The sequence below is a fragment of the Maylandia zebra genome, linkage group LG8, assembly GCF_041146795.1.
Source record: "Maylandia zebra isolate NMK-2024a linkage group LG8, Mzebra_GT3a, whole genome shotgun sequence".
Taxonomy (NCBI): domain Eukaryota; kingdom Metazoa; phylum Chordata; class Actinopteri; order Cichliformes; family Cichlidae; genus Maylandia; species Maylandia zebra.
The window spans coordinates 20,870,104-20,892,249 of NC_135174.1; the positions used below are offsets into that span (position 1 = coordinate 20,870,104).

A 22,146-nucleotide genomic window follows, 5' to 3' on the forward strand; every position below is an offset into this window, starting at 1 on the left:
AAACTAGACCTGAACACATTAACAATAGGTGTCAGTAAATCTTCCATTTTCAACACCATTTAAGTATGAAATGATCTTAAATGCTAACCTTGTTAACCTGGGCATCTGTCTAAATGTTAAGAGTTGCCCAATAGCTATATTAGCCAACTGTAAATAAAATAATAACATCCTGCACATCTGCAACATTAATATAAAGTGATAATACAACATCATTTGTGTCTACAAAGTGGTAATAGTCCTAGATTATTGCCGGATTTTTACCTTTACAGAGAGATCATCTTAACCCTGGAGAACCCATGGGGTCAAATTTGACCCCATGGTTTCCCTAGAAAACCAATGGGGTCGGCTCTGACCCCATGGGTTCTCCAGGGTTAATTGTCATATTACCTATTGGTGCCATTTAAGCCTTCAGTACATTTGTGACATGAAGTTTATGTGCAAGTTCAGTAAGAAAGATTTGCATTCACTGGTTCTCTCGCATTCCTGAGTGTTCAGGCTGATCTAATCTTTACATCGCTTCCACTTTCCCATACTGTCAAACTCAATTCTGCCACGATCACTCTGGCCAAGTCATTTACTTGCCCGTCTTCTGCAACTCATTCAACCTCAGTTCTGCCTTCCAGACTTTGATTCGTGTGGCCCCCTTCATATCCTGATCAGCTGGAGAGTCATGCCTCCACCTGCTTCATCTCCGCCACCGCCAGCATCTAAACTCTAGGGGGTCCTGTCCTACTTCTTATCATTGTTGGAGTCCAATCTGCTATATAGCTTTATCTGAGTTTAATCACCAAATAATTTATTGCTCAAATGCTGTACTTTAATAAATTAATCAAAACAAAAATGTAACTATGCTGTTCAATAATGCAAGACGTAAAAACTAATATATGCTAATATATCTGATGAAGCTATGGTGCTGTTAAACAGGGCTGAAATTTGATTAAGCTGATACTCAGGGGACGTGATTTTTCATCACATATTCACAAGATGGATGGAGAACTGAAAGTAGAAGACACCTGAGATGTGCTGAAAATTACATTATACTTTCTTAAATGTTAGAATGCAATTGCATATAGGTGTGAAAATAAAACACGTGGCCTAGTCTATATTTAACAATCCCTTTTGTTCATTCATTTTTATTTAATCTTATCCTGAAAGATGCACTGGAGTCTGTTTGAAATGACAGGCTGGCATTTACAGGTAAAATCGAACAGGTTATTGTTAAGACTTTCAATTCATGGATTAGCTGCAAAAGAGTCATACAAAACACAGGATCAGGGCTGTCTAGTATTTTACAATTCATGTATTTCCAAAACCCTGAGCACTACACACAAGCAGCATTCAGAAAATCTTTGCTCCTTTGTACGGGATGGCGACTAGTTAAAAGAAACCAAGTTTTTATTTTTAAGAAATGCTCCCCCATCCATCATCTGCAATCACCAAGAGACACCAAACCAGATTGGTCCGAATTTAAAAGTAGAGGCATCTTTATTATTTGCAGGAGCTTCTATAAGTTCTTTAAGGAGGAGTGACGGCTTGTTCGCCAGAGAGAAACTGCTACTTTCAGAAGGTTTCAGCTGGCTGTGTACTTGATGGTGAGAGGAGGGGGGCTAAGGAATAGATCTACCAGCTGGAGCCTTGAGACCCCTGTGGTCTATCTGGAAAAATGCTCCGGGTTTAGAGCAAAGGACTGAAAACGTCCCTCACAACTTAGAAAAGTGTCCTTTGCTATTGTGAATTTTTGTTTTGACATTTCAAAATCACAGCGCTAAACGGTCTACATGTAGAGTTGAACCTTGATAACTGAAACTCCAATTATTCCAATTCCAGGGGGAAAACTACAGTATATCAGACACAAATGACATCTTAAAACATAGCAAATATCAGCCTTTATTTAGATGTCATGTACATTTTAGTAAGAAAAAAAAAGGTGACAAAGAAACTCGAGAGGAACAAGGTTGCATTTGGTGAATGGTCCCAGTTCTTGTTGTACCTTGAGCTTTGAAGTGAGCTTACAGACCGGAGTGAAAGGTTTCAAGATCACCAAAACACACATATACAGAAATAATCATAACAAAAGCCAGTTTCATTTTCTTTTTCCCATTCTGAAAGAAGAAACAAGCTTTTCTAAGACCTTTCAAGTGTAACTTTCTAATTAATTAGGAACATTGAGTCCAAGTTATTAATTACAGCTCTGAGCTTGAAAATAATTGGAGCTTCTGAGAAGGTAATTCAAAAGAGGGAAGCTCCTTCCAAAAAATTCCATTTTGAAGGAAGTAGTTAAAAGGTGCAGGCTCTGGAAAAGATGAGCCTATTTCCAAGGCTTGTCTTTGAAACTAATGAATCACAATGTATCATGGCCTTGCAGCCGCAAGGGTAACAAGAAAGGTACAAAGGCTAGTTAAGCTTCAGTGCATCCTTCGCTGAGAAAAAGGTTTCCTGGTTCTGAATGAATTTTAGACTATAGTGTGTTTGTGTGTTTCAGTGATAAAAGAAAGCTCATGTATATTTCTGTCTATACATGAGACACATTCTTTCAAAAAAATACATTTACTGGATCTATGCAGCATTAACAGGAGGGAAGATGTATTTAGGTATCGCCTAATGAAATTAAATTCCACCTTACTTTTTCACACTTTTGTACCGTAGGTAGCAATAGGGAGAAATTTAATAGGTTTTCAGTATAAGTGCTGCTCAAGAAAACTGGTTATCACTGGGTTTCAATCACTGGTTGTTGGCTTAGCGGGACACAGTCTTTTACAATTAGATCAAATCGTCACCTGAGCAAATGCACAGTTCGTTACGCACACAAAACACTTCAGCAGACAGACAGCAATTTAAATGCACATAAAGATCAAATCTAAAGTCAATCAAGTCACGGATGAAAATTCATCGCCGTTCACTGGCGTTGGAATCGTCATCGCCGCTGATGATGTCGCCCGATTTCATTGGCTAAAAATAGGTTTTCTTGTTCATCCCTGAGATGATCATTCAGGGTGATGCATTAAAGACTTAGGCCAGCATAGTTTAGGATTATTCTTTCAACCTTTACCAGGGGGGAATAAAAAAAATACAGTGTAGGAGCTGACTATAGTTACCCATTCATCTGTGCTGCAGTGAAATACAAACTGCCAAATATTGCATCAATCATTAAAAAAAAGAAAAATCACCTTTAAGAAAAAAGTTGTCATGGAGAAAAAAAAAAAAAGAGTATATCTGCAAGGTGCACTCAGAAACATTATCGTTAAGATGTCGTTATTTCACACATTCTAGTCTTGTATAAATCATAATGAGAAAAAAAATAATCCATGTCGTTTCATGTATATACTGGTGAAAGATTTAATGCTCTCTTTGTCTCAATCTTAGCTCTATAGCAAGAGCGACGATTTGATACACATGAGCATCTTTGGTTTTGATGTTCCTTAAACAATCTGTGTGTGGCTTAGACGAGAACAATAACACTTATGCAGAGTCTTTAGCCTTTTGTTTGTTCAGCTCCCCAGGAGAGACCCATTCCTAACCGTGTTTTCAGTGAGACATGAGAATGTCTTCGTTGAGAGAAGCAACAGGTCACAGGCCAGCAGTGGTCCAGTCCAAGACATGGAATCAAATAACATCTTAACCTCCAATACGCAAACTAGGACAAACTGTGTCTGGACTCTGTCTCTTTTGTTTTGCCAAGCACCAGAGTGATAGAAGAAGTTTGCAGCCAGGAAACATTTCCTGTCTGCCCTCTGTCCAGGGAAAGGGCCAGTTTTAGGATTGTGGATCTGCATCGATGTGTGCTCCGTTGTGATTGTTTGTCTGACAACACAAAAGACTCCAGAAGATGAATAGCAAACCTCCAAGCACATTATGCTCAAGGCTATAAGCCATGATGAGCAGCGAGAAACCTCAAGCGAAAGCAACCAAAAACATTCTCCACCCAGCTGATGAGCCCCAGGCTTTCTTTCAGTCTCTTGCAGTCCATTTAGAAAGGGAAATATGGATGGAGAGCATGCTGCCTGCTTAGCTTGGGACTCATCTTGATATGCCTGGAGGCTTCACATTCAAAGGCACAAAGCAGCAAGAGCTGCTATAACAGCTTGACCAGAAGTGGTTCAATACGCTGAGGTCAAAGCTCAGTAACTGTCACAACTAGACTAAATGTGCATAAGCCTCTCTCACCCAGCAAAGGCAAGAATCTGAATGAATGCTTCAAACAGTGACAAAGGAAATGAGAACAGAGAGTATATGCAATAGTAATGAGATATATACAGTAGTATATGCTGTGCATTCTGTTTACTTTCCCTCTGAGTATTGCCACAGCCTGTAATTAAGGTCTTTAACCTTCTAGTAATAAGAAACAAAGACAACACCAAGTCTCATTTTGACTGTCTCCTATTAACAAAACCGATCCAAGAAGACGAGTCTAGGATGCCTAGTGGCATCTCAACAGCCAACCTCTTTGCAGTAAATGAAACAATGTGTTGCTTCATCATGTTCAACTGGAGCTTTTAGAGTCAGAAAATGTGGAATGATGTACACCCACCGGGCAAATAGTGCGATCACTTAAGCTTGCAGTGCGATACTCATCTGCTGAATATGCATTTCACATAAAAACAGATTATTTTTCACAGGTGGGAAATGTAAATCATGTTCAACATCTGTATTGTAGGGACTTTAATTTGTCTGCAGCGGGGGATGTTTAAAATGTCTTACCACTGCTAATATTATTTTAGATGGAATCCCTCTGCAAGCAATACCTGCTGGATGTTTCAGTGACTTGATCCACATAAAAATTTATTTGATGTGCATACATCCAAAAGCATAATCTAAATCAAATAGGTAGCAGTCTGGAGCTTATTTCATTCTGCTTTCATTTCTTTTTTACTTTACATATTTTAGTTCAACAGTGCGCTCGGGCAGCAAGTTTTTGAACTGCAGTTAAAAGTGCAAGTTCACACATTGACACACGTTGACATTTTGCTCCAGGCGGCAAGCGCCCTTTCCATCCTGACAACAGGCTGCTTTGTGAGTGTGTCCGGGGATGTTGTAGGAATATCTGAAGTCGGTGTCTCGTGCTTCCGCAGCCCTTAATGCCAAAGAGCAGACACCAAAGCATTTTCCGTACCGCCGCGCACAACACATTTCAAGAATCACGAAGAGTTTTCATCATGTTGCAGGCTTTCCAAATGTCATCAGTGCCACAGACACTACGCAACTCACCATCACAGAAACACCAGAGATCCTCTTAAATATTGACTGAAACTAATACAGTAATTGAAAATGACAAGGTGCCAGTTACAGCTGCATTTTTTAACTATACACCAGAGTTGTTACCGTACCGTTGGCTCAGTTGTGTCTAAAGGTTTGGGTTCCTGGGCTAACACCTTAAAAAAAAAGGATGAAGATATACGTTATATGTTTTTAATCTTTAAGTGAAAAACAACCCGGTAATAGTTGCAAAAATGTGTTTTTTTGACCTAAGTTTTGCAACACGTATTTAAAAAATGTGAAAGAAAATGCATTTGATGAACTTTGTGAAAAAGGCAGCAACCGCTACTCTGTCACACAGATCACGTTCACCTATCATTACGGCTGAACTGATCACATTCAGCCGTGCAGTGAAACCTCAATCATGTTTTGTAGCCAGCAATATTTATTAACAGATTTCTGAAAAAGAAAAGAAACCCCAAAAATAAATAGAGAAATCTGGGTGCTTAATTCAAATCTCTTCATCCTGGAACATTTTTTTCCCTACCTCTACAGATGTCGGCTGTGTTTGAACAACTGGGTTTCATCAGCGACGTAGAGCCAGTCTGCCAGCAACCTCAGACAAGAACCTTCACTAAAAGTCAGCACAGCAGGTTCTGTTCTCGCTGTCGACACCGACCAAAGCCAACACACTTATCAACACGTCTCTTTCAACTCATGTCCTTTGTGTGTGTTTTGTCTTGTCAAACATATATGGCATTAAGTAGCTATTTTTTTGATGAAGTATTATTTTGACTTGCGACAGAACACTCATTGATAGTAATTAAACCTTTTTCTCGAGACTTGCTGCAAGCGTTGACAGTACATTGTGACAGATTGGTATTTGGAAAGCACGGAGGTTTGTTTGACTAAAGTCGTTCCATCATGCTCAAGCTCATTAGAAAGATCTAGATTGCACCTCTCCATCATCCCTGTTTGTTCCTCTTGGCTATGGCTTTGAAACTAACACAGGACTTTACATTTCAAGCCACAGGACAATGATGGCAGTCATACCGAATGAAAATCAGATGGGCGATGTATGAGAACGTAAGGTGTTTCCACTGCTGCTGGTTGTGGGAAAAGCTTTGTTTCCATTTTAAAATGAAATATAGCGGAGGAAAATCTGACAATCTGAAAGACAGCTTTGCAAAATCCCCACCTGTGCAAAGCATGAATATTCAACAGGAAAAAAAAAACGAGTGTGATTTCCAATAAAAAAATATTTTCAGCGCAGGCAGCCATAAAAATTGCTGTAGCTAGTGTTGAAAGCTTTGTCCCACAGTTTGCAGGTGGAATTTACATATATTAAGTCTGGAAAACAAGTGAGATTCATGGCTAACGATGGTATAAAAACCCTTTCACACTCTCTCTCAGCTTCCCTCGCCCGCTTTCTCTCCATCACACAGACAGCTCTGCTTGTTCCTGGTTGCTCATGTGTGGCAGCAGGCTGGATGGAAAACATATTGCTCCATCAATCACGCCCCATCCTTCTCAGCAGTACGCTCAACTCCGACTGTCTGAGGCCACATTGAATGAGTCCTTCTGTAAAAATGCAAAGATGACAAATATTCCTCCTAACACTTCCACAGCTACATCTCTGTCAAAATCTATCTCCGCCAATGACCTCATCTCTTTCAAATGATGTTACTCCTCCTCGCCAGTCCCTTAACTGACATCATGTTGACAGTATCTTAATACGCAGAGCGCTGGGTGTCTGCGGTGTTCAAACAAAGCCTCCTTCTCCCCCGTCTTATGCCAATAGATCAAATGAAAAGATAGAGGGAGAAGAAGGAAGAAGACGTCGGTTTTCATCAGTCTGGCTGATGCTTCCAGGAATTTCTATCTTTCAAGTCTTTGTTTCAGCACACAAAAAGACTCGAGCACAGAGAGCCCTGGCATGCCCACACCACAGCGCAAAGAGACACTTCCTCCCTCTTGTTCTTTGGATAGATCCCCAGTTGTAGCCCCTGGGCACCGCATATGCCACCTATTTGTACTCCAGAAACCACGCAGTTGTAAGCTAAAGGCATGTATGAAAAGAGGGACACTTACTCATTTTTCTCTAGAGCCAGGAGCAGCTGTTCACTTTCCACTTCAATCAGGAGCTTCAGTGATGCTGGGTGGCTCTGAAGAGACAACAAGCAGGAGAGGAGATAGGAAAAATTAATTCTGGACTCTCACACACAGATTTTTGATTGAGGGAAGACTTGTTGTGACACTTGTTGCTGTTCGAATGCCGCAGCATTAGTTAGAAAATAGCTGTGTGGCAGTATAATGAAAAAAAACCAACCCCAAAACACGAGAAACTTTACTCCAATCAGAATGAAACTTTGACTGAATCACCCAGCACTGTGAGAAAGGATGCAAGACGACTGTTTTCAATTGATCAGAGGAGTCAGAAATCCTTACGAAGCTACTTTGTATCTTAGAACAAGAGCTGAGAGGATTAGCGTTATGCTTCTATTGCATTTGACATTAATCCTGCAGAAACCCATGAGTGTTCACACCCAATGAGTTACAACACCGTGCGTCTCTGTTAGAGTCAGATGAAGGGTCATATATATCACTTCTGTCAGTCACGCTGTGCAACAAACGTGCCTTCCTGTCTTCCCTCCGCCCCACACATGCGTGCACACACACACACACAACCTCTCTCTTTTAGTGTGATACCCTCACTCATACACACAAGCACAAAAAAAGAGAAATCCTCCTCTGCCTCACATTTTCCAAATTGCCAGGGCAACAACAAGCACACACAAACACATTTGACGCATGCAGCTCAATCTGGGTCAACTGCAGCAAAGAGCACTTCTCTGGGTTAAGTCATCCATCACCCCCCATGAAGAAGAATGTCTAGTGGATCATAAGAGGATGTGGAAGCAGAACACTTAAGGTTTCAGGCAGTAATATTGTCTGTGGGACTAAACCTTCCGCTATTTTCTGCAAACACATTTTTCCAAACACATGGTTAGGCTTACACTATATAATGGGTACAACCATCATTGTCTTCAGATGAATTACAGATGATGCAGAGGATATTTGGATTTGTTACTAGGCAGTTGCACTTAAATTCGCCTTCATGGCGAGTGTTCATTAAGAAATATTGTGGCACCTTGATCGTTTGGTTAAGACAAAACAAAATAATGCACAAATGAATTCAGTCAATAACACAACCTGGAAGCTTAGCTCAGCTTTGTGCTTTTATGTCTGCTTGCAGCCACGTACTTTGTTTGTATAGTCTAGGATTATATCAACAAACTGAGCCAAGGAGCCCACATTTCAAACACTTCATCGATGTTCCAGCGGGTCATTTAGCGCTTTCTTCCATTCTCAGATGCTGAATTCGAACAGCTGTCTGTGCTTGAAATATTAACATAAAGAAATGATTATGATTATGCTGACTGTATGTGATCCAATTCATTTAAATATATTTTACTTGACTGCTGTTCCTGATCTGTTAGTAAGTGATCTGTTTTTTTTTTGTTTGTTTTTTTTAAATTCACTTCAGATTGCATCGAATTTAAATGACTCCTACACTGAGACTATCTGTTAAATACACAAGCAATGTTACTTGTCAGATTACATTAATAGGAGATGAAAAAAAAAAACTGTCAAGATAGTTAGGCTAGCCAAAAAAAAAAAAAAAAGAATATCATATTCAGTTGTGTTTCATAGTCAGTTTTGCAGAGACTTGGTTGGAGATCCAGCAGCGAGGCCCTGGGCCATGCACTGACAGGCTATGTCATCTTACTAGCCCCCAGGATTAGAACAACCAAACCTAGCACACAGATAGGTCTTAGGCCACCGAAGGTTCTTATCTATATCAGATATTATTAGGTCAGCCATGTTGCCTTGCAGTCACCTAGCAACAGGTTAAAATGACATTCCATACACTTATACTTAAAAAGAAAAAAATCAGTTTTACGTCGTTACAATACCATCTCATTTATATCTACAAAAATCTGTTTAAGGCTAAAATAACTCATTTTACTATATAAACAACTCTGGCCACCCCAAGTTTTTACTTTTCTCAATCTGATTAAGTGTACTAGTTTCCCAACAACACAAACCTGCTAAACAATACTAAGCAATACTGTAGCATGGGTACTAGTGAACTTACCTCTGAACATAGATTACTGCAGAAAAGATGCCTGTGCTAATTTAGTTTCCAGATCAATTTGATTCAAATTTGAATCATTTTGAATTTGATATGATACTGTTAATAATATTCTGCAGCACATGCAGAGTATGCATCATAGCTCCAGATAAGTATTCAACATAGCATTTCTACACATATCAGTTTACTACAGAAAGCATAAATCATTGCAATCAGCATACAATAACACGAAAAATACTAGGTTCAATATTACTGGCCACCTGAAATACAGATTTTTTTTTATTGAGCGTTAACAGAAACAACTGCTGTGCAATGATGTGCTTTAACTTTGGAATGCTCAAACCTTGTAACAACAAGTTACAAATGAGCGTTATCTTCCACTTTACACACGGTATAAAAACTCAAACCAGGGTTTGGAGCTGTCACTTAAGTGAGCATGCCAAAACCAAAAGAAATCAGTTTAGATTTCGTAAAAAGAATTGTTGACGCTCACAAAGCAGAAGATAAATATACTAAGTTATCACAGTGTTTTCAAGTGTCAAGAACTGGAGTGAAAAGTATGATCAAGAAATTGAAAGAAAGCCACAAGCCTGGCAGAGGTAGTAAGAGGTTGGCAGTGAAAGATTTCAATGACTCTGGAAAGAAAAATAGTGAGATATGTGACTAAAGACCCCAGAACAACTGCCAAGACACTAGTGAATGACTTCAGGAGTTTTAGTCTCAAAGTAGACAATCACAAGAACACTGCACAAGAATAGACTGAGCTTGCAGACTGAGGAAAAACACAACACCACTTCTGCAGAAGAGATCCTTTCAAGGCAGACTGAAGTATGCTAAGGACATTCTGAAGAAAAAAATATGCATATTTGAAGCATGTTCTTTGGTCAGGTGAGACGAAACTAGAGCTCTTTGGCCATAGAAATGCTGATTATGTTTGGAGAAGAGGAGTACAACTAGAAGAATAGTCCCCAAAGTGAAACATGGTGGTAGAAGTATTATACTGTGAGGATGCTACAGTGCATCTGGAACTGGGAATCTCTTCAAGGTGTAAGGAATCATGAAGAATATGAACTAAAACTGTAAGCAATCTGCAGCAAAAGTGAGTCTGGATTATCACTTTGTCTTTTAAAATGATAAAAATAGCCTACACGAAGCCCTGACTTAAATGTCACTGAAAATCTGCAGGGTGAAGGTCCATCCAAGAACACCATCAAATCTGGAGGAGCTTGAGAGTAGGACAAAGAAGAATGGGCTTGGATTGCTCAGGAGGCACGTTCGAGACTTGCTGAAAACTACAACAGGACAAAAGGACTGCAGACTGTTACCCAGCAAAAAATGGAGGCACAAATAACATCACAGAGACTAATAATTTTGACGCTGGTAGTCGTTGGTTTTTGTAAAATCGTTTAGTTTTTGTATGGTAAAAAAAATAATGGAAGCATGCAAAAATATATTGGGATATATGGAAAATCTGTGTTAAACTGACCCCAATGACCCCATCATTTTGCCTTCCATATAACTTTAGTGTACTAGGAGTCGAGTTGCACTTTTGTTTTTTTGATAGGTGTCAGTTGATCCTGAGACTTTGAACATTGGCTGATTTTTGTATTCATTTTCAGACCAGTTCCTCACCTCACCATTTAAAAGGAATGTACTTTTGCTTTTTAAGGCACTTAACCCTAACCTATGAATTATTCAAGTGTAAAAAAGGCATGCAAATCAAGGGATAAACCAGTGTTGCACCTACACATAACAGAAAATTTAGTAAAAGAAAAATGTTCACCTTTAGGCACATTGAATTTATTAAAAAATAAAAATAAAAAAAAGAAAGAGAATAACAGTTTAATAGGCAAAAATATGATTTGTGCACCATTAAGGTGAGCTATCAGCCACAATGTACAGGACAAAATAAGAAGTTGGAGACCTAAAAAATTATCCATAGCAGATAAACTGTGTATGTAGTCATGTCCTTAAAAATGAGAAAAACAAGTAAAAATCAAGAAAAGACTCAACTCTGACCCTTTGGAGGAGTGCCTGTCAAAAAAACATTCTTAAAGACAGAAAATGGAAAACAAAAGATTGAGGTATGCCAAATTAAACAAGAAGTGGACTGAACATCATTTGAATCAGGTGGTTCAAATATTCTCAATATGGAATATTGGAAATGTAATTTTTCAGCATGACAGTGATCCCAAACATATTGCCAATGCAGTAAAAGCATACCTGAATATAAAAAAAAAAAAAAAAAACACACACACACACACAATGGATCACTATCAGTCATGGATTAGCTTCCTCAGAACCTGGACCACAATGCATTGAAGCAGTGGTAGATCATCTTGACAGGAAAGCAAGCAAACATCCAAAAAAAAGCTTTGAATTTCCTTCAAGAAGCCTGGAGAACTATTTCTGAAGACTTCTTACCTAAGAGAGTTCGGGCTGTGTTGAAGGATAAAGGTGGTAATACCAAATATTGACTTTCAAGGTTGTTAAAATTGCACAAACTCTTGTTTTTGCCCTGTATATCATTTCCCATTTTCCTAGCAAAATATAAAGAAATGAGATGTGGCTTAAGGCTTACACAACACCATATATAAAAACACACCTAGGTCACAGGTGACACAGTAATACTAATATGCAAAGACAATTGATCCACTGTACGATGAACAGATGCTGAAAAGTAGACGAACAGTAAAATAAAAAAATATAAAAACATAAACGGCTACTATTGTCCACCTGGGATTTGAGCTGGCTGATTGGTTTCCAGTCTTTTCCAACAAGCTGAAGAGGTACTGTAGTCCCATAGTGTTTCTGCCTTGCTGTCGGTCTGTGTGGAACAACAGTGCTCGGAGGATTTCCTATAAAAGAAAATATAAAAACCAAGTGAGAATGCAGAGAAAACTTCAAAGTGTTCTTTATTCTAAATTCTCTCAGTATCTGCAAAAAAAAGAAAGAAAGAAAGAAAGAAAGAAAGAAAGAAAGAAAGAAAGAAAGACAATGTCCACATTGTGTTCTGTGTTCACAAACTAGAGGAACATTTTCAAAACTGATTTTCTTCAAACAATACTGACAGCGAATTCCTCCTCGCTATTAAATCCTGAGCCTGGTGTTCATTAATAGCATCAGTCAGAGCACAACCTGACAGTGGAGCTGCCTTGTAATATAAAGTGTCACTTCAACAGAATCACAGCGTTTGTATATGTGATGACTTTTCTGCACCACAGCGTGCAATTAATGCTCCCTGAATGTATTTGTTTTTCATAGCTAACAATTATCTACGCTGACAAAATGCCATTTCCATTATATCTAAGCTGTTCCCAAACATATGTTTGTCTTCTTTTTATAGACCATCAGTAGAATGGAGCCCCTCTCCTCTGCCATAAAGACATAAATACAACAACACTAAATGGCACTCTCAGACATCAAGCGATGAAAACTGTTAACTTGTGGCAAAACCGTAACCACCCACTCTCACACTCGAGCTGCATAAATCTCCGTAGTTCTTGACTAATGGAGAGTTTTGAGCGAAGACGGCTTGACTTGCTGCTGCTGCTGCGATAACTCCTAACACAGGGCCAGTGTCCAGAATGCAGCGCAGGGATTAGACGTAGCTTTGGGGCATTGTTCCCAGCACGCTTTTATCTCCTCTCTCACTGTTCTGACAGGGTGTTAACTGAGCCTCCGAATGGCTACAACACTTGGGGCGCTGCTGTATTGCCAGTCATTTAAGAATATATCCGTCTCCAAATCCAATACTCACGTCCCCAAAGTGAGCCGACAGGAAACGGCGGGAAAACAACCACTACCCGAGCAAGTCTACTACCTTTAAGCAAGACAGAAGCTGCAGCTTTTCTAAATAGTACATTATGAGCACGTACTGAGCCAGAATGCAATAGTGAGCCTCTGGAGGACACTGCTAACAGGGTTCCTGCAGTAATCAGCTCCCCGCATTGGGGAAGTTATTTTTCAGCTTGGGTCTCTTACTAAAACAGCAGGGGTTGTTAGAACCATTTGTTTCAGAGCAAACATACTAAATCAATTGTTTGCTTGCTTTCTGTTTTCTCCCAGTGATACTCCATTGAGCACTTCCAAACAGCAGAGAGACAGATTTAGTTTGAGTTTGATGTCAGTGCGTTTGTGGAAAGTTATGCGTGTGGTCGGTCTGTGCATAATATTTTGAACTTGAAACTTTACTCCATCTTAATTTTGAATAACATTCTAAGCACACATAAACATAAAGCAAACTCAAGGGAATATACTCATCCTTGATTATTATTTCCAGCAGATTCAAGGCGCTTCTTTTGAGGTTTCTGTCCCCTGCTGTCTCTCTACACATGACTCACCCATCTAAATTGCTGAGTCTGCCTATTATCCAGCATTAGTAAGCCAGGTCAGGCACAACACACCCCAGCTGAGCTTTGTTCTGGTTACCCTCTGAGGATACCACCACTCTGGAATACATCACAGACCCATTCCAGCTGACAGCAGAGAGCCAGAGGTGACCTGCTCAGCAGTTTCTATGCAACTTCATCCTGATGATGAGAAGCAGGCTTGGGCAAGGACGGAACGGCATAATACACAGAACAACAAGAGAAGCACTCCTACTCTAATTAGTCCCAGAAAACCACACTGTCTGGGGGAGGTGGACATGCTGAGTAAGGGAACAGATGACAACCTCTAAGGAAGGTATGGACAAATAAACACAAGAGACAAGGGGGAAAACTGTGGAAAGCTTTGACAGAGAAAGGTCAGGTTCACATTGTGGTTAGCCGATTTTTGATTTATATTGATGCATGAGCCTCATCATCTTTGGAGACGAGATTCACAACCATACAGCGTTGGGTTCCTTGACTTCAAAGTCCACAAGTGAATAACCCTTTTGCAAATGTGGTGTTCTTTGAGGTTTAATTCCTGCTTTTATGAATGGCATTATATTAGTGGAAATAGTCTGCAGGCTCATTTCTTTTCCACATGCTTGAGAAAGACATTAGGTAAAACTGAAGCATGACAGGACTGCAGTGTATGCAATGTGCAAGTGACTTTTGTTAGCTGGAATGTTATAAGAGCCACTAGAAGCATTAAGGGAGCGGTAAAAGTGGCACCAGATCCCAATGCCTTATTTATATACTCAATAACAGAGAGTGTAAACAGGGGTCTTAATAAAGCAGAGTTTTGGCCATGTTCACCTTCCTTTATGTTCCAGTGTACACAATGAGAGCTTGTACCACTTATATTGCCTCAATAAAGTCAATGCTAGGTGAGAGGTGTGCCTGTGTACTGAGAAATATGACTGTGTGTGTATTTGCCTGCGGGTGACAGAAACGTGATACAGATCCGTGACTGGATAAAGCAATAATTCTGGCTTTCCCTAGCAGCGTTCTTAAGAAAAATAACCAAAAATCTATTACATACTGAGCATGTGTAGTCAGTGTTTTATTATTTTACAGAGCATTACTGTGTTTGACTGGTTGATGGAAGGTGCAGAATATTCACTCTAAGAATAAACTGAGCGATTTGTGGCTCAAGTGCACCAAAGATTTGAATCTGGGATAAATTTGACTCTAGTTCCCGACCCTCAAAGCACAGAGGTTGTTTTAAAAAGTTTTTTAACAAGACTTCGGTCAAGGATTGCTGACGATTCTATCAATAAACCCTGTTGAGAGGAGGCCAGAGTAGCTGGGGAACACATGCAAACTTTATATCATGCACAGTTGATCCAATGACAAAAGATACTGTACTCAAAACTGCAGATTCAGTTTCATTATGGTGCAGAAAGAAAAGTGCAAAGCAAGCCTGTAGGGTATCTTGTGGCAATCCATCTAAAAGACAGATATTTCAAGTTTAAAGTTAAACCTTTTGGTAGTCAAGTCAAAAATATTCCCCCGCTAGAGACAAAAAAAATATATCTTTACAAAATTTCAAAGCAATCCATCCATCCTATATTTAATACCTTTCAATTTCCAACTGTAGAGCCATGCGCCCTCCAGGGTTCTAGAAATCTAAGGAAGATCGTTGTTTGTTTTCCTGCTGCATTGATAACCTTAGGGACCCTTGAGCAGAAAGCACTGATTTATTGATCTAGAGCAACAGAATCACTGGTGCTAAAACTGGGCAAAAGTCTGGTTGTAAAATTTGCACTTTTTAACATTTTGGCTTCATTTATGCATCTCTGAAAGAACAGCCACAAGACCAGTTTTATCCTAGACATTAAAGAGTCTAAATGTACTTTTTTCCTGATGCTGTTTCACAGTGAAGCATTTCTTGGCATTGTCAGTGCTCCTAAAAGAATGCTTTTCCACAGCCTTTGAGCTGCTGGCCGCAGGGAACAGATGACCTTCCTCAGTTCTTAGCAGATCTCAGACATATTCTTACCAGCCTGTCACAACTCCAGCTCTTCCCTTTTTCCTTCTATCCATCACACTAAAACAAATCAACACAATTCTTCCTCTTTATTATATCCCAGAGCCCAGTTGTTTGGAACCACAACTCTCTCTTTGACAGACAACCATATAATAATGTATTCATAACAATTGTGGTTTTTCCAACACAAATGGCATGCTGTTCTTTTTATCTGCGTACTTGATGAGGCCGTGCCCCTCACATGCATGCAGGTCCTCACTGAGATGGGATACAGGCTTCACATATGTGGATACATCAATCAAGAGCAATCCAAATGACAGCCATTCTTAGCCTGATGACTGGCACAACAAAAGCCCACAAGGACACACTCCAAAGTGACTTTGACAGCAATTCTCTCCGATCTTGAAAATGTTAAGATTTGAAATGGGAAAAACAACGCCTTTGACAGCCTCAAGGAGACTCTTTGACAAGCAAAACCCCATCAACGGTACAAAAACAAGTGAAGAGGACACATACATCCACAACTGTTTTAGACAAGTTTATAGTGGTGTGAACCAAGCAACATTAACTCAAGCACCATAGTGTCAAGTACCATCTGAGCTCCTTGTCCTTCACACCACTACAGTTTAGGCAACACTGAATGCCATAAATCAGTGCATAGTGAATAAGCATTTATGTACCAATATAGATTCTACTTGTATCAGTGATAAGTTTCGTATTTCTACACAATAAAGATAAGGAACAGCAGGAAGAAAACAATCTCAGTCTAAATCTGGAAACCATATTTCACTAGGATTGCAAAGTGGTAATATTACTCATTACAAAAACATGGCTCTCTCTGACAATGTAACAACACCCTACGTTTATGCAACCTCTATGGTATACAGTATCCATCATTTTGCCTACATATTGCATTAAACATTAAGCATTACTGGTATTGCTGGTCCTGCTGTGGAAGCTGTTCAGAGGGGCATATTGGAACAGTAGAAAATTAAAATTCAAAAATGTTCTGCAATTTGTAACCAATTATTGCCCTGAAGCTTATCTGCTCTGCCAAAACTGGCATACACACACAAAAAAGATTTATAGAGTTGATAGACTTTTTATAGGCAGCATAACCTGTAGCTCTAGGCTGCTGTTAATCGTGACATAACTTAAAAATCATTAAGGCTTCTACTTTTCTACTTTTGTCCACCAGAAAAAGATCCAAAATCTGTAGAGATAGCATTTTTTAGCACTGGTAACTTCCTGGTTTCGGTATGTAATTTCACGAGTAGGGACCAAAAACATTTAAACGTGCTTGGTTGCGTGCAGATCGAAAGTCCTGCTTTTATCTGACAGTTCAGCTTAAATGTGTCTTTATTTACAGTGTGAAAATAAACAATGCAATGACTTGACACATGGAACAGGAAGTCTTGGAACAGATTTCCACATATCTCTTGGCAACCCTGGACCCCTGAAACACTGGCCAATGCCCCCAGAGGCAAAGTCAACAGCAGAATCAACTAAAATGTCTAATGTCATGTAAAGTAATGAAACATTAGCCCCATCTTGAACAGCTACTGCAATAAAATTTTGCTTGACTATTATTCTAACAGTAGTAGTACAAAGTAATACAGTACAGGGTGTATTTAAATGCTTGAATACTTGCAATGGATTACTTTTAAACTGCCGTATAGGTGACTTAACTAAGACTACAATGGAAAAGCAAGAAAATGGACGTGAAATAGGAGCATGTGGGATTAATTAATTAGAACAGAGTAATGAGTTCAGTCGACCTTCTGCATGTGGAACTATGACACAACATGAGGGGGGGAAAAGCATGAAAATGTCATGTCCTTGGATCCATATGGAAATGTGTTCTTGATAAAGCAAATCAAATAAAAAGAACACTTTTTTTCTGCATCAAGAGCATGTGTCCGCAGATGCTTACTGTCTTTAATCAGAGCTCTGACTGGATTGGGGACACGATCCAGAAAAGTTTCTAAGCCCAAAATTGGTTCTGACATCAGGCCATGGGGCAAGAAAGAAGAAGAAAAAAAATTGGCTATTGTTCATTTATTAATGGGTGATTGACAAGCATATCACGAACTCAATTTATCCCCAATCAGAGTGGGCAATTTATGCTAATTCAAAGAGAATGGGAACAGAATGATGAACGATACATCGAAAGGAAGATCCATCAAGTAGACACTTTTTCGTAAATGACCTTGACACTCAAAAGCACTGAACTTTGATCGTGTTCCTTATCTCTTTGAGTCCTTGAAGATCTTCTCTAGGTCCAGGGTGAATTATTATCGTGGCATTACTGACTTTTTTCTAAGTTTCTTTTATGCGTGTCAAGAACAAAAAATGCCCATCTCAAATTCCAACAGTCCAAGATGAGATCAGACTGCTTGTTGTGGTTAGCCAGCTGAGTAAAATCAAAGCATATTCAGAATTAATTCACATTTTTTATATTCTCTAAATCGTTCCAAAAACAAAAATCAAGACTGGCTTCTTTTTTTAGGTTCTCTCATTTTCGTTGTAGAAAGAATATCCCTATCAGCTGAACAACCGCCCCACTTTGAGCTCTTGAAACTAAGGACTGTCACTATTGTCAGGCTTTTTCTTTGTTTTGTTTTTACACTAAGAAGCAGATATAAATGCTAAAAGTAATTGGTACTTGGATCCACATGAAAAAGAGAAAGCCAAGAAAGTGCCACATTTCAAAAACAGGCCTTAAGATCGCGCTCACCACTTTATCGACAAATCCTCTGCTTGTTACCTGTAATTTGTTAGTGGAGCCACAGCTCTGAATTCATAAAGACTGTTCAGCAAAGGTGAAAAGTGCCTGGTAATATTGGCTCGACTCCACGGTAAACACTTCACTCAGTTGGGGGGTCATTATGTCAACACCCAAAGGGTTGCATTAGGGAGCATAGAAACCTGTATGTGACATCATGGTAACAGGAATCTACACATACTGGAAAACAGGGCCTCCTTGAATTAAATCTAATTAGGTAGCAATGTGTCAAGAGCCACAGCAACGTAGGCTGTTAATGGTTGTCATTAATGGAGGATACATTTTTGGGGTGTATATTTAGGGTCATAACCAAATCATTTAACACTAAGCTCCCTCTACCGGTAAATAGCTCTTTTGTATGCTCTCTCTCTCATATACTCAACTCATTTACTGTCACACTACCCTGATGTCAGCACATAATTACTCTATGGGAAATAGATGGTCCTGCAGCAAAAATTTCCCCTTGGCTCAGCAGGAGGTTAACTCTGTCTGAGAAACCAGTGCTGTTACACCTCCGGCTGGGTGACAATGTTACCCTTCCTCCCTCCCAGTCCCTCCCTGCTGCATGGATTGTGCTTGCTGCCTGGTTTGGACGCTTTGCCTCAGCATCGAAGGTCAGAGTCAGGTAGCTTTTAAAGTGGAGCTGCGTGAAAGCTTGTTAATATGGTTCCTGTGATAGATTTCATTTACAACTCCCTAGAAGACCTTTCTGCCATGGGAAGCACATGCCTGGCGCACAATCAAAGCCGCCTAACAAGTCATATAGCTCAAGGATTACAACAGCAGGGACTGACATTTAAGTGTTTGACGAAGCCAAAATAGCTCTGGCATGGTTATTTGATTAATCAATTAGCGCGTCAACAGAAAATAATGCAAATCAGATTTAAATATACATCAATTCTGTTCATGTAACTAATTCATTATGGCAAAAGTGCAAAACATTCGTTTTTTTTCTTGGGAGGTTTCATGAAGGGAAAAAGTCATTACTAAATCATACTTGCTCTTGTGCACTCAAGTTAGTAATTTGTGCACACACACTCTTTTGACATTCCCAAATACAAATGTAAGGATTCACATAATTATTCGTCGTATCAGTGTAATTTGTACAGCTTTTGAGGTTTTGTCACACAGAAACAATTGAAGGTGTATCAAATTACAATTTTAAAAAAGGTGCTACTATTTTCTTTTTTATATGAAAACCAAAAACAACCAACCCAAACTTTTAACAAGGCTGGACTGGTCAAGGTTGTGCTTCAAACTGTCTTCAGTTTTTGATGTGCGGCTCGTGCTGCTTCACTTAAAAATACATCACAGCTCCACCTATGAACCAGAACTTGAACAGACACAGACAAAGCAAGCGGCAACAGGAGAATTTCACTGCAGCCAATTTGTCAGAAACTGGCCAAGGTAGGAGGTGACCTGTCGAGCTCCTGTTAACATGTGCGCCCATTAAGAAACATATTGCAGCTTGCTTCCTTTTGTGACAGGAACAGGGCATGTAAAATCTGGCAGGTGGCTAGATAAGGAAAAAAAATTCTGTTTTTCAAACCTTAAAGGAAGATGATGACTGCTACTCAGATGTGCATGTTTCCTGCATGTTTGAGTGTGGTATGTTCATTTCTGAAATGCTCAGTGCATTAATGCTTGATACAGCCAAGTTAATTACTGGTATCACCATTTACCTAAAACCAGTATTAACTCTAGCAGATGCACGTACACTCAGCATCTCCAGGGTTTGCAGTGAACAGTCTGAAAAAATGAAAATACCCAGAGAGCAGCAGTTCTCTGGGTGAAACCGCTTTGTTGATGCCACAGGTCAGAAGGTAATGGCCAGATTGGTGACAGAAAGGAATTTGAAGGCAACAGAAACTCAAATGACCCCCTTTTACAATCAGGATATGCAGAAGAGCCTCTCTCAAAGCATAAATCGTCAAAATCCAAAAGCTGATGGACTACAGCAGCAGAAGACCACACCAAAACTCAACTTAAGAACACTTGAAACACATTACCACCAGGTTCTGATGAGTCTAGATTTTTGCTCCCATATTAAGATGGTAGGGTCAGAGTTTGCCATGACAACATTAAAGGATGGATCCATCCTGCCTTCTATTAACAGTTAGGCTGGTTGTGGTGATGTAATGGTTTGAGGGATATTTTCTTGAAACATTTTGGGAACCTTAATACCAAATCAGCTTTGTTTAAGCACCACAGCCTACCTGAGTATCGCTGCTGACCATGCCTTTATAATCACAGAATAAACATCTTCTGGTGGCTGCTTTCAACAGGACAAGATGCCACGTCACAAACCTCAAACCCTTTCAAACTGTTTCTTGAACATGACAATGAGCTCTCTGCACTCAAAAGGCTTCCACAGTCACCAGATCTTAATCCAATCGAGCACCTTTGGGATTTGGTGGAACAGGATATGTAGCCAACAAATGTGAAGCAACTGTGTGCTGTTATCATGTAAATATGGAACAAAATCTTAGAAATGTTTGCAGCACCTTGTTGAATCGATGCCATCAAGAATTAGGGCAGTTCTAAAGCCAAAGCGGGAGTCCAACCCTGACTAATAAAGTGAGTGATGAGGGTAGGAAGAGAATTAGCATTACAACTCTATGAGATGCAGTCTTCAGACTTTACAAATGCATAGCTGTGTTAAAAATAAAGGCCAAGCTGTAATTTGAATGTAGTCAAATTGGCTAACATTGAGCATAGGTGCCACAAGGCATGATGAGCTATAGTCTGTTGACGGTTTTACACCCATGCATCATGCCTTTATTGTCATTGTACATGTACGGCAACATTATGGATGCTCCTAGCCAACTGTGCAGGAATAAAACACAAATAGTAAGACAGCAGGAATAACTAACAGGAGAAATATATACAATCAAGACAAAGTTACACAAAGTGCTTCGAAGTAGTGCAATGCACTTAGTCTGAAAAGAGTCCGTATGTGAGTGGCCTGAGTGATGTGGGTTACTCAGACCACGGCTCAGATTGGTGAGGTAAGTGGGCAGAGGCGGTGTGTGGGGGATAGTGTTTTTTAACAGTCCGAATGTCACAGGGGAAGAAGTTGCTTTCGAGTCTGAAGGCGTGGGATCTGACCAGAGGGCAAGGGGTCAAGCAGGTGGTGGGCGGGGTGCAAGGGGTCACCTGTAATGGCCCTGCTTTTTCTGAGACAGGAGGATCTGCCAATGCCCTTCAGAGGTGGCAGAGGGAGGCTGATGATTTTTTAGGGCAGTGATAATTATCCTCTGCGCAGCCATTCTGTTCTCAGTTGTGGCCCAAACACCCAGGCAGTATGAGCGCTAGGAGTGCTAGGAGTCCAGCAGCAGCTCCCAGGTTATGTAAGATAATTTCTAGTATGATTTCTTTCTTTTTTTATAGAGTAATGTATATAATAACGTGATGTTTTTGGGGTGAAATACTGATGGGGTGGAACTTGAATTACCACGGACAGATTTGACACTGGCAAGACATATCACAGCCAACTGACCTCTGACCAAACAAGGGAAGACAGACTCTGGGAATGACATGCTGAGTCGAACTCTGACCTGTCTGGGTGTGAAAGCCAAACGAGAAAGTCCAGAGCCAGGATCAGGTTTCAGCTCGTGTTTTAAACGTTTGCTGGAGAGGTCAAACAAGTCCA

General features: G+C 39.9%; 1 protein-coding gene across 1 annotated transcript in view; it reads right to left on the reverse strand.

Moving 5' to 3' along the window:
* Positions 1 to 22,146, reverse strand: part of adam12a (ADAM metallopeptidase domain 12a) — a 79,639-nt gene that overhangs the window by 54,886 nt on the left and 2,607 nt on the right. The window contains exons 2-3 of the mRNA XM_004561177.6: positions 12,086 to 12,207; positions 7,285 to 7,358 (exon numbers count right to left, since the gene is read on the reverse strand). Of these exons, the coding sequence (XP_004561234.1) occupies positions 7,285 to 7,358; positions 12,086 to 12,207 (196 nt within the window). The remainder of the gene's footprint in view (positions 1 to 7,284; positions 7,359 to 12,085; positions 12,208 to 22,146) is intronic.